Source organism: Solenopsis invicta, chromosome 16 (genome assembly GCF_016802725.1).
Source record: "Solenopsis invicta isolate M01_SB chromosome 16, UNIL_Sinv_3.0, whole genome shotgun sequence".
Taxonomy (NCBI): Eukaryota; Metazoa; Arthropoda; class Insecta; order Hymenoptera; family Formicidae; genus Solenopsis; species Solenopsis invicta.
In genome coordinates this window covers 12415630-12432632 of record NC_052679.1, presented here as the reverse complement: position 1 = coordinate 12432632, position 17003 = coordinate 12415630, and the positions used below count along the sequence as shown (strand labels likewise).

The window sequence follows — 17003 nt, the reverse complement described above, 5'->3', positions numbered from 1 at the left end:
TTAATTAGTTTTTTATGTGTGCAAATTTTAAAGTAAATTAATTTCATTAGTCATTAAATTTAACTTTGTTTAATTAAAAAATATTGAATAATTTAGAATACGGACCTTGATCAAAACTAAATTCTCCGCTCACACATATATTTTCCAAATTTATAAGTTATAAACACTTACATGATTGATTAATATTCTATTTCACAAGGCGCACCTTTCTTATATCATTATGTATCAAAACGCGTTTAAAGTATATTTTTATCTAAATTTGCATTTGATGAAACCTCATTCTATATAATTATCAATTTGTCAAATATAAATATCTATATAATTATCAATTTGTCAAATATAAATATCAAACCTAATTACATCACAAAAGCATTATTTTTATTTATGTATGTATTACTTTATCCTATCAACGCAATGCAATACCAAAAAGGTTAACCTCTTCAATGATACCTCTTCAAACTGTTACCACACTGTTACCACACTTTCATTCTTATTTCAAAGGCTGTGTTCCGATATTAACTGCCAGTACTGAAAATGTATAGTATATGTGACGTGAACTATAAATTTTCAGTACTGCCAGTAAAAACGGAACACAGCCAAAATACATACAATTTATTAATTCCCTAAATTTTCACCTTTTCGCTATCACGGCTGATGGCGAAAAAGTTCACGTGAAAAAGTTCATATTTCCGCTCATGAGTGAGGCTGTGTTCCGTTTTTATTGGCAGTACTGAAAATTTATAGTTCACGTCACATATACTATACATTTTCAGTACTGGCAGTTAATATCGAACACAGCCTGAGTTACATCCGTTTGTTTTCTGTTCCTGAACTCTCTAAATAAGTGTACACTTAAAATGAAATAGATAGATGTTTCAAAGTTAGCGAAAACAAGAAGGAACGTTCCAGTGCAGTCTAGTGCAGGAACAGAAAACAAGCCTATGATTCCGTGGAGGCTTGGGTGTTTACGATAACTAATCGGATCTCGGATTGGATTGAACAATGGTACTCAACGTAAGTATAGAAAAATTCCCTAGGCTAATCGGATTGACGATTGCTGTCTCAAATGTAATCCGATTGATGACGAAAGCGTGGAGACCGAGAAGCATGCTTGAAAAGTAAGTCTCTTTATTTTTTTAAATAATAACACAAAAAATCAAAGATTAAGTTAAAAAGAATGATTTGAATTTAGATTTATTGTAATTTTTTTTGTCTAAACACTGGATTTCGTTTAAATTTCTGTTTGTAAAAATTAATTAATCTATTCTAAAGTTTGTGGTTATATCGGAAACAAATCAAAATTAATAAAACAATTATTAATTATTAGGTACATATTAAAGCATATAATATTTCAAGCATATCATATAGAATTCCTGTTTATTATAAACTTAGTAAACATAACTTTGAAATTATTCAACTACATTATACATTAATCAATATTAATTTATATGTTAAAAATCAATAATGTTTCTAAAAATGTTCTTTTTATTCTTTTCCAGATCGTAAATAAACTTCAATTCTATGAATAAATAAAAATTACTGGAAAATGGATTTATATGAAGAGGGCATTATTGAACAATATATCAATTTGTGCTAACTTAAAATTTGTAAAATCTACTTTTCTTTATTAGTTGTTTATTAGAGAGTAATAATATAAAAATGTAATATACGCATCATATATGCATACAATTATTTTAATTTTATTTATGTATATTCCGTTCTTATATTATTACTCTCTAATGAACAACTAACAAAGAATAGCAGATTTTACAAATTTTAAGTTAGCACAAATTGCTAATGTTCAATAACGCCCTTTTCATGTCAATCCATTTTCCAGTAATTTTTATTTATTCTTGGAGTTGAAGTTTATTTACGATCTGGAAAAGAATAAAAAAAACATTTTCAGATACATTATTGATTTTTAACATATAAATTAATATTGATTAATGTATAATGTAGTTGAATAATTTCAAAGTTATTTTTACTGAGTTTATAATAAACAAGAATTCTATATGATATGCTTGAAATATTATATGCTTTAATATGTACCTAATAATTAATAATTGTTTTATTAATTTTGATTTGTTTCCGATATAACCACAAACTTTAGAATAGATTAATTAATTTTTACAAACAGAAATTTAAACGAAATCCAGTGTTTAGACAAAAAAATTACAATAAATCTAAATTCAAATCATTCTTTTTAACTTTATCTTTGATTTTTTGTGTTATTATTTAAAAAAATAAAGAGACTTTTCAAGCATGCTTCTCGGTCTTCACGCTTTCGTCATCAATCGGATTACATTTGAGACAGCAATCGTCAATCCGATTAGCCTAGGGAAATTTTCTATACCTACCGTGAGTACCATTGTTCAATCCAATCCGAGTTCCGATTAGTTATCGTAAACACCCTAAACTAGACCCAGGACAGACAAAACGAACAATACTTTTATGTGCGAGGCCTTTTACTCGAGTATCCATATTTAAGCTTAAAGGGCCTCGCACATGAAATGCATAACAGAGCATAAGCGTAGCACAAAGCCTCTGGACCAATGGGAATCTTATGTACATCAATATGGCGACTTTATGCTGGATGCTTATTGGTCCATCGGTCTTATGTTCTGCTTATGTTACGTTATGCATTCCATGTGCAAGGCCCTTAAAGGGCCTCGCATATAAAATGCATAACAGAGCAAAAGCATAGCATAAGGCCTCTGGACTAATGGGAATCTTATGTAAAACAACATGGCGACTTTATGCTGGATGCTCATTGGTCCATCGGTTTTATGTTGTGCTTATGTTATGTTATGCATTTCTTGTGCAAAGCTCTTAAAGGGCCTCGCACATGAAATGCATAACAGAGCATAAGCGTAACATAAGGCCTCTGGACCAATGGGAATCTTATGTAAATCAATATGGCGACTTTATGCTGGATACTCATTGGTCTATCGGTCTTATGTTGTGCTTATGTTATGTTATGTATTTCATGTGCGAGGCCCTTAAGGGTCTGTTTATAGGATAAATTTTTTGATATTGCCAATAGTGATATTATTTTTTAAAAATCTCATTTGATTTTGTATGAAATAAGTATGAAATTATATTATAATAATATTTAATAATAATATTTAATAAAAGTGTAACATTTATAAGCATGCCAGCTAAGCTATTGTAGCCTCTCCAACTACTTAAACAGAATTAATTTTATCATGCACTATTAGTGCACACAAACAGATATAATCTAATTTACTTACAATTAATAATCCGTTTGTTTTCTGTTCCTAAACTCCCTGAATTAATGTGCACTTAAAATAAAATAAGGCTTGTTTTTTATTTCTGCATTAGACTGCACTGAAACGTTTTTTTTTTTTGCTTTCACTAACTTTCAAATATATATCTATTTTATTTTAAGTGCACACTAATTCAGGGAGTTTAGGAACAAAAAACAAACGGTATATCTATTTTATTTTAAGTGCGCACCAGTTTAAGGAATTTAGAAACAGAAAACAAACGGATAGATGTATGTTTAAAAGTTAATGAAAGCAAAGGTTTGTTTTCTATTCCTGCACTAGACTGCACGTTCCTTCTTGCTTTCACTAAAGCCTGCCGCAGACGATACGTTTTTTCTTACTGGATTTCTAACTGGATTTTCTTACTTGCTACCGTACGGGCAATGGTACTGGCAGTGCTACTGGCCGTGGCTTCACACGGTGTGAGTTTTCGTACGGGCTGAGCAACTGAAATTACTTCATAGAAGCGGCACGCTTAAATATGGATGAGATAGATGAGATGGATGAAATTATTGCAACAGTTGTACATTGTCGTAAAATTGCTATTGCATTATTTTTAATTATTGAAAAATTGCGACAACAAAATAAATATCGCCGACGTTTATGGAGTCGACAGTCAATACATTCTTTAATGCCTTACTTTTACTCTGCTTATTATGGTAATTTGGTGTGTTTATCGCATATAAACATGGTTCCTATTAGTAGGCCTCTATTAAACATAAAATATATACTTTCTTTGGACTATTTTGAAGTCTTTTCATTTCTGCACGACGTCATGTTTGCGAAGTGAATTCACGTTTGAACTTTGACAACACTTCGACAGTGGCTGTGTTCCGTTTTTACTGGCAGTACTGAAAATTTATAGTTCACGTCACATATACTATACATTTTCAGTACTGGCAGTTAATATCGGAACACAGCCAGTATAACCTGGTATAACCCAGTATAATCTATACAGACTGCGTCCTGATTGGCTTTCACAATAAACCAGTACAGAATCACGTAAGAAAAATAGGATATGATCTATTACGAAAATCCAGTACGCGAGCCAGTAGCGTAGCCCGTAAGCTATCCATTTCCAGTACGGGATCACGTAAGACTGCCAGTATAGGAGCACGTAAGCAATCCCGTAAGAAAAAACGTATCGTCTGCGGCAGGCTTAACTTTCAAATATATATTTATTTCATTTTAAGTGCACACTAATTCAAGGAATTCAGGAACAGAAAACAAACGGTAAGAAAGAACGTTCCAGTGCAGTCTAGTGCAGGAATAGAAAACAAGCCTAATTTAATCAGAACTTGCGATTTTTAGCTTCACGGAAATTTTGGAAATCTCTCTTTTGCTTAATTTTTATTTCAAAATAAAAATTATTGTTAGTAAATATTATTTTATTAATACATGATTAGAATTATTTTAATAAATAATACGTCATTAAAATTATTTTATAAATAATTAAATTACAAGAAATTAAATGAAGAAGACTAGAGAGAGAGAGAGAGAGAGAGAGAGAGAGAGAGAGAGAGAAAGAGAAGACTAACTTCTCTGATAGACTCTGCAAGGTAATGAAATCATAAACTCAACTTTTATTACGGAGCACAGCGTCAGAGAGGAACCTGAGAGGTGCCATGGCAGCTTTTTTCTTATAACGCTAAAATTCTTGGCGCACTAATGACGCACATCCATTTAGGCCGGAATATGAACTAAAATTACATCCATTTTGCGACACTGTCGATAAAAATGGTTCAAGTCTGTGCTAAAATCACGTATGTATGTATGTATGTACACCCAAGGACTTTGATTCTGTCCATGGGGAAATTTTCCAAACTGAGAAGTCACCACTTTCTACATACTCGCAGTTCATGATTAATGAAACAACTAGAGCTTATTGGTTGTTACGTTAATCATGAACTGTAAGTATGTAGAAAGATAGCGACTTTTCAGTTTGAAAAATTTCCCCATGGACAGAATCAAAGTCCTATGTATATACATACATAGACCTAGTTTACACCGAACATTTGACACGCATACTAACAAGTAACTTTCTATTAAATTGTTTTAATTTCGACAATACGTGTAAATGTATACGTAATATCTATATTTAATTATCTTGATTTATATTGAACCAGCTTAATATACTATTCATTAAATTTATTACCAAAATTAAGATAATTGAATAGAAAGTTACTAAATATTACGCGTATCAAGCATGGTGGAAGGATAACATGGTGTGTGCAGTTCGCGCGTGTCTCTCTCTAAAATGCCCTCTTTGGCTGCGTTCCGAAATTCACTGCCAGTACTGAAAATCTATAGTATACGTAACGTGAACTATAGATTTTCAGTACTGCCAGTAAAAACGGAACACAGGATTTGTCTATCGGTGGGTTATAGTTGACCAGACAGCCAACTGTGAAAAGCAAAATTATTTAGCGTCAGCCTGTTGGTATGCCGAGTCATCTGTCTTTGTTTCATGCACTTATTCAAGTATCTGCTTCTCTTTCTATCAGGAGCAGTGATGCACATGAAGTGTTACACTAATTTTTGACCGAAGATTCGGTTCATTCGGTTAGTTTCCTCCATTTCCTCTTCATCGCGAGAACACGTGTGAAAGAAATAGGAAACAGCGTAAGAGTGTGCAAGAAATTGACAAGCCTTTAATATGTTGTAATACAGATAAAAATATGGGACACGTATTTTTATATGTTTAACAGCCCATATGATTGTCAAGAGGATGAAACACGCTCTTGAAATAAATTGATTTTTTAATTTCTGAAGTAATACCGGCAAAATGGTAAAAAATATAAAAAAAAGTTTCAAATAAAAGTTTTATATATTTCTACGTATTTTATAACACTTTGTTTAGATTTTTTTTTAATGTCATTTTTTTCGAAATTCTCCTTCTCTTCTAAATTTTTGAAAAATTAAAAATTTACTTTATATCAAAACTTATAGCATATTTAACAACAAATTCAAACATGTATGATAAAGTTATAGTTCAAAGACACATTTTTCAGAAATAAACTAAAAATATCTATATCGCTAATACAAGCGCCTCATCCATATCTACTTTATGGCGTCTATTGTTAATATATATTTAATTTTTTAATGACTACAAGACTTTTTGTATTATTATATTTTTATGTTTTTTAGGTTTAATTTTATTGTCTTTTTATTTATTTATTTATTTACTTATTTATTTTTTATTGCTAAAAATCTATACAATAATGAGGACGCTCAGAATTTAATTGAGCAAAAATAACTGTATTTGCTTGTCTTATTGTTAAGCCTTTCCAATTTAATATTTAATTTTGATATAACAACAAACTTGTTTAATTGTAAAATATTAAAAAATATCACTTACATGCAAATCACACCTTCCTTCTGACGTATGTAAATCAAGCCATGGAAATATACATACAAGGATAGAAAGAGAAACTAACATGTGTGAAACAAAGAAGGTAGATCCAGCATACCAACAGGCTGACACTAAATAATTTTACTTTTCACAGTTGGCTGTCTGGTCAACTGTAGCCCTTGCAGAGCAAAAGTGGGCGTGGTTTAGCCGAACTGCACACACCATGCTATCCCTTCCACCATGGTATCAAGTATTCGGTGTAAACAAAGTCATAGTACGGTTACCCCCACTACATGATTTTAGCACAGACTTGAACCACTTTTATCGACAGTGTCGCAAATTGGATGTAATTTTAGTTCATATTCCGGCCTAAATGGATGTGAGTCGTTAGTGCGCCGGGAATTTTAGCGTTATAAGAAAAAAGCCGCCGTGACACTTCTCAGGTTCCTCTTTGTCATGGTATAAAGTATAGAATATGATGAGCTCTTATATCGATAACATAACTGGATTATTGGCTATTTAATTCGGTAATTGACGTCTATGCAATTATGTGATATCGTAGTTCAGATGAACTGAAAATCTAAAGGCTATTAGCAGTAGAAGACGTAAAGTGTTAATATTTACGAAATACATTTCTGCATAAGTTTCTTTGAATTTAAAATTAAAATGTCAAAAATGAATTCGAAAGATAAAGACAATAAAACATTGCACGATAAACTAAAACAATTTTTCCGCATAAATAAAGGTAAATATGTGTTACGTTTCAGGTATATATACATATCTTGTATCGCAAATTTTACATTACGTTTAGTATAATTTTAATCAAATCAATGATTTTTTTGCAGGAAGTTACAATAAGAGTCGCGAAGAGTTTACTTTGACTTATGATATTGAAAAAGAAATTAGTCCCGATAGTCCAGTACATCATCGTACAAAGGCGATTAAGGAGCTTCGTGATGCAGTGCTCAATCAACAATGGGAAGATGTATGTAAAAAGGATGTACAATGTATCATTCTAAGTATTCTACATGCTTAAAAGATCTGACAGAAATTATGTTTTATGTTTACCTTTTATTTTACTCATTTCTGATAAATAGAAAGCAGCAGAACGTTTGTGGAATTCAGTTAAAGATTTACTAGGAAAGGATGTTCCACGTGAACATAGGCATTTAACATTGAATTTCTTAAAATGTCTTGTACAAGGACAATATTCTAAACTGTCATCACTGATGCGTGTAAAATTTTTCATGGTAGTGAAGGAATATGACATTCCTGAAGATATTGGTCCTAGGTATTCTAACATGCAATATTTGCTTTGTTTTAACATTTTGTCTATTCTTTTTTTTTTAATATTTTAGATTTGAATTGTTACAAACATTAACAGAACATGGGAAAGATATTTTACATTTGGAAGAGAGAATGGGTCCTTTTCTGTTAGAATGGATGCCTACAGTAACTGCAGGAGATGGAAAAAGGGGAGCCGAGTTTTTGTCTCTTCTTGTAAATGTTATTAAATTCAACTCGGCTTACATTGATGAAGATGTTATATCTGGTCTTGTCCAGTAAATATTTTAAAAATTATATTTTTTTAAGTTAAATTACTTTATTCAACAAGTTATCATAATTGTTTTTTTTAGGTATATTTCTCATCTATGTTACTATAGTAATAATACTGAAGTTGTTTCTGGATGTTTGGAAGCTCTTGATGCAATTATGTGTTATAGTAATTTGCAGTCCGACTCTTTACAAACCTTTATTATAGCTTTGTGCAGAAGTGTAAATGTTGAGACTTATTGCCAGACAAGTTGGAAGGTATGAACAATAACATTCAAATATTTATATTTAAGAACATGCAAAATCTCCAAGATTGAGATTCAATATATATTTTTTTAATGAGATCCATGAGTGGGAAAAATCAGGAAAAACCTGGTAAAAACTGATCTTTTTTTAATAATAACGATAAAGTGAATAGAAAACAGTAAGATAGTGTTTTTAATTACAAGAGGTTTCCCGAATTTGAATTAAATCCCTAATAGATTTTGATTCATATAATTGATGTAACAAATAAATTACTTATTTTGTTTTAAGATGTTAATTAGTAAATACGAAACATTTACATAGGTAAAAAATTATAATTCTAATATTGTTTTTTTATTAAACTTTATTAAATTAATATAAAGTTTGAAATATTTACTTTATATTTACATTATTATTTCTAAAATTTTTGTTTAAAGAAAAGTATTTCAAATGAATTAACAAAGACTTATTGTAAAGTTTTATTATTATTAATTTCTTATTGGTTGTTTTTTAAACTATGTTTAGTATGCTTTACTTTAAAGCAAAAATATTTTTTTGCATAAAATTATATGAACATATTTTATTGTTACTTATTAAAACTATTGTTATTGTCAGTTTATTCAATTGGATAAGTTTGGGACAATAGAATCAGAATTTATTATAATTTCTCTATCCACTGGATTTTTCTGGCCAATCCTAAGAAAATCTTTTTTTCCATTATTACTTGCTACAAATGGAAATGTACAGGATGTGTTTCAAATACGCTAAATGATTTTAGAGCATGATTCTTTACATTTAAGATGAAAACTTTATATTGGCCATACATTTGAAATAGCTTACGCAGAAAGGTATGGAAGTGTCTCCTTCCCATTTTGACGAGCCTTTAAGATGTTGTAGTACAGAGCAAAATAAGGGATACATCTTTTTTTATACCTAATGCACTTTTAGGGGTGAAACACTCTAAAGAAAATTGGTTTTTTTTTCTTTTGAAACGTATATCGTCGAAACTATAAGAGATAGAAAAAAAATGTTCTGAATAAAAGTTAAATGGCGTGAATAGTACTTTATAACAGTAAAATTAAAAAAAAAAATTTTTTAATAATTTGCCTTATCACTTACCCTTTTTTTCAAAATTTTTATCTTTTTTATGAACAAAATAAAGCTTATTTTATTACGAATTGAACGATATATGATAAAGTTATGTTTCGACATTCCGATTTTCCAAAAATGTCAAACATTCCTTATTCCGCAATCGGATCCGTCCGCGCAACCGATTGTTCACAATAAAGTGGATTCTTTTTATATGACGTTAACTACGCGAGTGAGCATTGAATACAAATCAGTACAGTACAATAAATGTTGAAATAAGAATTTTACAATAATAATAAAATAAGAATGACTTTTATAAATCGCTACAAGCGGTCAAATTTTTTTGGCAATATGTTAATACATTGGATAATAAAAAAGGAATTATTACTTATTCATTATTTGTTTTTAATTACAAAGGAAAGAAGTTATTCGTGTCAACAATGTATGTAGACAAAACAATACTTCAGCAATGTCGCATAGATTAACCATTAAAGTTCATGGCTAGATCAGCAAAGATTGCTAAAAAGTAACATTTGGAAATAGAAGTATGAAAAAACATTGATATAAAAAGTATAATACATTGCAAAAATTAATTTTGCAACTATTTGTTAAAAACGAATTATTAAAATTAACTGTAGAGGAAACTATATTGCGCTAATTAATTTTACGGGAGAAATTACTAAAGAAACATTTGTGACTTATTCTTACATTATTCATATTTTATGCAAAAAACATGAATTATATAAATAAAACCCGTTTCTGCCTATGGCTTGACCAGCAAAGATAGTCAACAAATAATAATTGTAAATAGGACTGGAGCATAAAAAAATATTGACGTAAAAAGTACGTTGCAAAAATCCATTTTGCAACTAATTATTATAAACAAATTATTAAAAATTGAGAGATAATTATTAAAATTATTAAAGACTGTTAAGAAAAACTGATTACGCCAATTAATTCTACGAGAAAAATTACCAAAGAAACACATGACTCTTAATTGTTATAACATTATAATTGTGATAAATATTCACAAAAGGAGAGCAGCTTTTGACGACCTTGATCTTGACATATGTTATTAAAGAGTTGGTTCTGAGTGACTTACAAAAAGTTTTAAGTGATGCTCACTTTTCAATAAAGAATTATTAAAAACAAATACTTATTAATATAAAATGAGATAATTATGCACTATAAGAGATATGGCAGAATGTTTGCTTTAGACACAAATTATTTTTGTATATAATTGTTGTGTTTTTAAAGCAAACATTTTGCATCTTTGAAGCAAAGAATTTGTGGGTAAATATGTACAAAAGAATCCCAATTATTTACTACAAGCGTGAAAAGTTTATAAATCGGAAGGTATGCGTTGTTTTGATTTCGTTGATGATTGGTGTGTATGTCTTTGTTAGTGTATGTCAGTCAGTAGGTCGGATAATCACAAACAATATTTTTATTTTGCCCTTTCCGAATCAAAACGCAGAAACTCTTGCCATTCATTCAAAAATGTTGCACCTGGTTTCATCATCTTTACAAATAAATGGCATGCCTACAATATTTTGCGTAATAAAAACTATATACATTTTTCAATCAATTATAAACATAATTTTGTAGATCCTGAAACTGGCGTTTATATGCAAAATATCAAACGCTTATGAAAACTTTATTTGTAAATATTGTTTTAATAAGTAGTGAGCATTACATAAAATCTTTTATAAGTCACTCAGAACCATCTCTTTGGTAATATATGTCAAGATCAAGGTCGTCAGAAGCTGCTCGCCTTTTGTGAATATTTACCATAATTGTAAACAAATTAGTTGGCAAATTGATTTTTGCATTGTGCTTTTTATGTCAATATTTCTTTATATTTTGGTTTTATTTTTATTTGTTATTATTTGACTATCTTTACTGATCTGTCCATGGACAAAAATGGGTTTTAAGTATTTATTGTAGTTTATTTTTTGCATAAAATATGAATGATTTAAGAAAAAAATCATATATGTTTTTTTAGTAATTTTTCCTGTAGAGTCGATTGGCTCAATATAGTTTCCTCTACAGTCAATTTTTAACAATTTGTTTATAATAATTAATTTTTGCATTTTACTTTTTATTTCAATAACGTTTTTTTATGTTCCAATCCTATTTCCAAATGTTGTTTTTTAGTTATCTCTGCTGATTTGACCATGAGCTGCTTAATGGATTAATTTATCCGGGAACTTGTTGACGTATTGTTTTGACTACGTACATTGTTGACACGAATGATTTCTATTCTTTTGTTGTAATTAAAAACAAGTTATGAATAAATAATGATTTTTTTATTCAGAATTTGTTTTTTGCCCAAAGTATTAACACATTGTCAAAAGAATTTGATTTTAGCGATTTATAAAAGTTACTATTATTTTATTATTTACTATAATAATAACAACAACAATAATAACAATTATTATTATTGTAAAACTCTTATTTCATTTTTGTACTGTACTGATTTGTCTTCAATGCTCTCTCGCGTAGTCAACACCGTATGAGACAAATCCGTTTTACATTTGTGAACAATTGTGCGCATGGACAGGTCCGCGTACCATGCGTATAAAGAACTTTTTAATTATTTTTGGAAAATGGGAATATAATTTTATCATGTACTATTGAATTCGTAATCAAATAAGCTTTATTTTGCTTATAAAAAAAATACAAATTTTAAAAAAAGATTAGTGGGTGAGGCAATGTATAAAAAATTGTTTTTTAATTTCTTTATTACTGTTATAAAGTATTCTTCAAGCCATTCAACTTTTATTCAAAACATTTTTTTCTATTTTTTATAATTCCGCTGATATACGCTTTCAAAGAAAAAACTCGATTTTCTTCGAAAGGGTGTTTTATTTCTAAAAGTGCATTAGGGTACGTATAAAAAAAACACATGTCTCTTATTTTGATCTGTACTACAACATATTAAGGCTCGTCAAAATTGGAGGGAGACACTTCCGTATCTTCCTTTATTAGTTTCAAAAATACAGAATGTCAAAGTTGAAAAAAAAAAAAATTTTGTTTTTTCCAAAAATTTCGAAAACCGTTCGGATTATTTTGATGTAATTTTGTGTTTAAAGAATATAAAGCCTTTTATCTTTTTTGGGGGCTATACATTACTTTTTTATTCAATCAGGGAAGGATTCCAGGATAAGCAGGTATTCTTTTTTTTTACGAAAAAACTGTTACATAGCTGATTTTTCTTTAGTTTGAAATTTTTTTATGATAAATGGAATAAATTAGCAGGTAAAAAATTTCTTTAATATTTTTGTATTTTGCAAGAACAACGTGTATCTTTATCAGCAATAAGCATTTTTACTATGTAATTTTCAGCAATGCCTTATATTTTGTTGTTGGATGTTAAGTAAAGATGAGGCTTTATATTCTTTAAACACATACAAAGTTCATTAAAATAACCCGAATGATTATGGATATATGATCATATGAAGTTTTTGTCTTGAATTTGTTAGGAATCACTCTATAAAATCTTTCACATATAGGAAATACCTTTTATATTACATACCCTACATGTAAAATATAGTTTGATATATGCACACATACAGGGTGATTCAGAACGACCCATGTGTCCCTGTAAAGACGTGTTCTTGAATAAATTCTGAGACGATTTTTACTGTACGAAAAATTTGTCCGACACTTACTTTTTGAATAATAAGAGGATAAAGTTAGCGAATCACGGGCCGTGTACACATGGTAGACAAAGGCGGCGCAACTCACAGTCCGACACAGATAAGCGCCCGCGTCGGACGGTGAGTTGCGCCGCCTTTGTCTACCATGTGTACACGGCCCGTGATTCGCTAACTTTATCCTCTTATTATTCAAAAAGTAAGTGTCGGACAAATTTTTCGTACAGGAAAAATCGTCTCAGAATTTATTCAAGAACACGTCTTTACAGGGACACATGGGTCGTTCTGAATCACCCTGTATATTAAAATTTTTGGTAATTATTTACTATAGGAGAACCAGCTCCAATCATGTTGATCTTGATATATGTTATAGAGGCAAGGATACTGAACAACTTTTTTTTTATAAATTAATTGGCACTCTTGTACAGTTTTCGAGATATACTTAGAGAAAGAAAAAAACAGTTTTTCTTAATTATTTCAGAAAATATTCATTTTACAAAAAAAAGGTCAAACAAAAAATGAAGCTTGTGATAAGCTCTACAAAAAAGGTCATATACATATTTTACCTAACTTCAATACTTTAGTTGTTATAATAGAAAAACTGTTTTGAAATGAGTTTTTTGAATTTTCATTAAGGTTCCTGAGTACTCGCCGCGGCCATATTGAAGTCGTGACGTCAGAAGCGAGAAATTGCGTGAAATGACACGTAATTTTGTCCGACATGCCATTTGTAAATAAAGCCAATTTGGATAAAACAAACTAAGCAGATGACTTTAAAACACTTCTAAATATCGATCACGACTATCCTTTTTCCGCCTAACAATCAGTAAATAGTTGTAAAAAGCATGTAAAGTGAAGCAATTGAAACAGGAAAACACATGGGCACATAATTTTGTCCGACGTGCCATTTCTAAATAATGCCAATTTGGATAAAACAGACTAATCAGATGGCTTTAAAACACTTCTAAATATCGGTCACGACTATCCTTTTTTCGCCTAGCAGTCAATAAATAGTCGTAAAAAGCACGTAAAGTGACGTCTATTCAGACAGGAAAACACACGGATAGCTATTAAAAGGAGTGAAAAATGTACTTTTATGTATAAAATTCAAAGAAACTTTACTCGCGGTCCATTTTTACGAATTTGGTAAATACGAGACAAGTCATGTTTTTACAATGAAACACATAATAACAAAATGACATGCACGATAACATTTCATCGTCAATCTGTCACGTTTCACGTGTATTAGTTCTAATTTTGTCCGCGACGAAATGTCGCTACCGTCAACGCGGAGTTCTCGGCTGAGGAGTCAGGAGCCTTAATAATTCATTTTCAGTAATAACTATACACGCACGCACGCACGAGGGGGGGAGGTGGGCTTACTTTTTTTTGTAAAATAAATATTTTTTGAAATTAAAAAAAATTATTTTTTCTTTCTCTAACAAGGAGGTGCTTTCAATTGCGAAACACGAAATCAGATGAGTCTTAGTTTCTTCGAAAGGGGGGGGGGGATCGAGGGTATAAAAATTGTCGGAGCGTTTGAATGCATGGGCCTTTGTTTTAGAGAAATTTGCATGTGAAGTTTGGCATTCGCCGCGTGGTACGTTAAGTATGTATTATTACGCGCTAGATTAAAGCGTGAAACGCGGTGCCTGAGGAGACTAAGGCGCGCGCCTTTTATTTTGTTCTCGGCAGCCGCGTGAGGGGGTGTTTGAAACCTTGTAGTGCCACTTTTTTTTTCAATAATAGCTACATTTATTAATTGTAATTAATTTTTATTTTTTTTAGCAAGATATTAATTATTATATATTATTTGTTACATGAAACAAAATGTATGATAACCAGAAAGTTTGCATATTTACTCAAGTTTATTTATTTATTTTTATTCATTATACAATTATTATATACAATTATTACATAAAGAACAGAATTGAATATGCGATATGATACAGAATTCAATCGATAACACACTATTTATTGTCTGCGCCGTAATTTAAAAATATGCTACAATTTGCTTGGTACGTATCAAAGTTAGCACATAAACGCAAAATTTTTAGTAATGTGAATCAATTATGTTTTTTTGTAAATATACATAATATTAAATGTTTTTGTAAAACACGTTATTCTTTTATACAATGTTCATGGTGTACGGTCAATTTGTGTTTCCAATACTTTTACGTAAATTTCCACCAACATTATACGGCAATGTCAGAATTGAATAATGAATAAAAATAAATAAATAAACTTGAATAAATATGCAAACTTTCTGATTATTACATTTTGTTACATGTAACGCATAATATATAACGATTAATATCTTGCTAAGAATAACAAAAATTATTTACAAATTGATAAATGTAGCTATTATTGAAAAAAAAAAAAATTGGCACTGCGAGGTTTTGAACATCTCTCTTCACGCGGCCGCCGAAGACAAAATAGAAGGCGTGCGCCTTAGTCTCCTCAGCCACCGCGCTTCACGCTTTAACCTAGCGTGCAGTAGTACTTAACGTATTGCGCGACAAATGGCAAACTTCACATGCAAATTTCTCTGAAACGAAGGCCCATGTACTCAAACGTTTTGACTTTTTATACCCTCGACCCCCCCCCCCCTCTCTCTTTCAAAAAAGCTAAGGCTTATGTGATTTCGTGTTTCGCAATTGAAAGCATCTCCTTGTAAGTAAATCTCAAAAACTGTACGAGAGCGCCAATTAATTTATAAGGAAAAGTTGTTCAGAATTCTTGTCTCTATAACATATGTCAAGATCAACATGATTAGAGCTGGGTCCCCTATAGTAAATAATTATCAAATCTTTATAAATTAAAAAGCTTTGGTAAATTATATAATTTCTAAATAAAATATAGAGTATATATTATACATTATAATGGTTTTACAGATTATGCGGAATTTATTAGGAACACATATGGGTCATTGTGCTTTATATACGATGTGCCGCTTGTTACAAGATATAAACTTTCAACGTGACGTTCGTTTATTACGAGGCGCGGTATTCTACGTAAATATGGGTTTGTGGGGTACACATAGAATACCAAAATTGGAGTGTACCCCTGCATCTGTTTTACCTTCTTTCTATCAAGTACGTATCAATGCATATACAGGTGCGCTATCTCAATCTGATTGATGAAAGTATTGAATAACTTACAAGGACCAGGTGAGAGTCCCTGGGATTTTGATCCCAATTTTTTTAGTTATTCTGGAAACGAAAAAAAAGTTTACGTCTTCCGGCGTTTCATTGAATAGGCCTTAGTTTCGAAATAATAAATTTGTGAAAATTGGCCATACTGAGGCGCGACATATGAGCCTTCCCGGTAACTGTTTTCGCAACCAGTGCAGTCGGCTCCGTGCGTTAGGTGCTTGCTTCACAATCGTAAGATCCGGGTTCGCTCCCGGATGTGTGCAATATTTTTTTTTTTTTTTTAATAAATATATTTATTTATCTTGATGATATTAATATAGTATGCAAATTTCTAAAATAGAAAATTTAATTTAATATTATTTTCTAAACTTTAATATAAATTTAATTTGAAGGGAATTTGAATTCAAGTAATATTTGAAATAATAAATAGGTAATAATAATAATAATGTATAAGTAAAATCTGCAATACTTAAATAATTAACTTTTGTAATAAAAGTATTTACATTTACATTCACAATCAGATGTTTGTTTATTATTCTTCTTTTACAATTAATTATTTTAAAAACTAGAATTTTAAAATACTGTTAATATTATTTCCAATAAAATTTTAAATTAAACACTTCGAAAATTTAGATACGTTGCCTTTATATGTTATCCATTTCAA

The 17003-nt window shown here is 30.2% G+C and overlaps 1 protein-coding gene across 8 annotated transcripts in view; it reads left to right on the top strand.

Annotated features, from left to right (window-relative positions):
* Nucleotides 1-7079: 7079 nt before the first annotated feature.
* LOC105202531 (tuberin) overlaps nt 7080-17003 on the top strand; it is a 57301-nt gene continuing 47377 nt past the window's right edge. For 2 of the 8 annotated variants that reach the window (XR_005576457.1, XM_039458222.1), the window contains exons 1-6: nt 7080-7384; nt 7485-7624; nt 7737-7930; nt 7998-8201; nt 8277-8451; nt 16079-16279. Coding sequence is in view for 7 of the 8 variants with exons in the window: in XM_039458222.1 (XP_039314156.1) it covers nt 7306-7384; nt 7485-7624; nt 7737-7930; nt 7998-8201; nt 8277-8451; nt 16079-16279 (993 nt within the window). In the remaining variant the exon portion in view is untranslated. The remainder of the gene's footprint in view (nt 7385-7484; nt 7625-7736; nt 7931-7997; nt 8202-8276; nt 8452-16078; nt 16280-17003) is intronic. The other 6 variants (XM_039458218.1, XM_039458216.1, XM_039458221.1 and 3 more) reach the window with 5 other exon arrangements.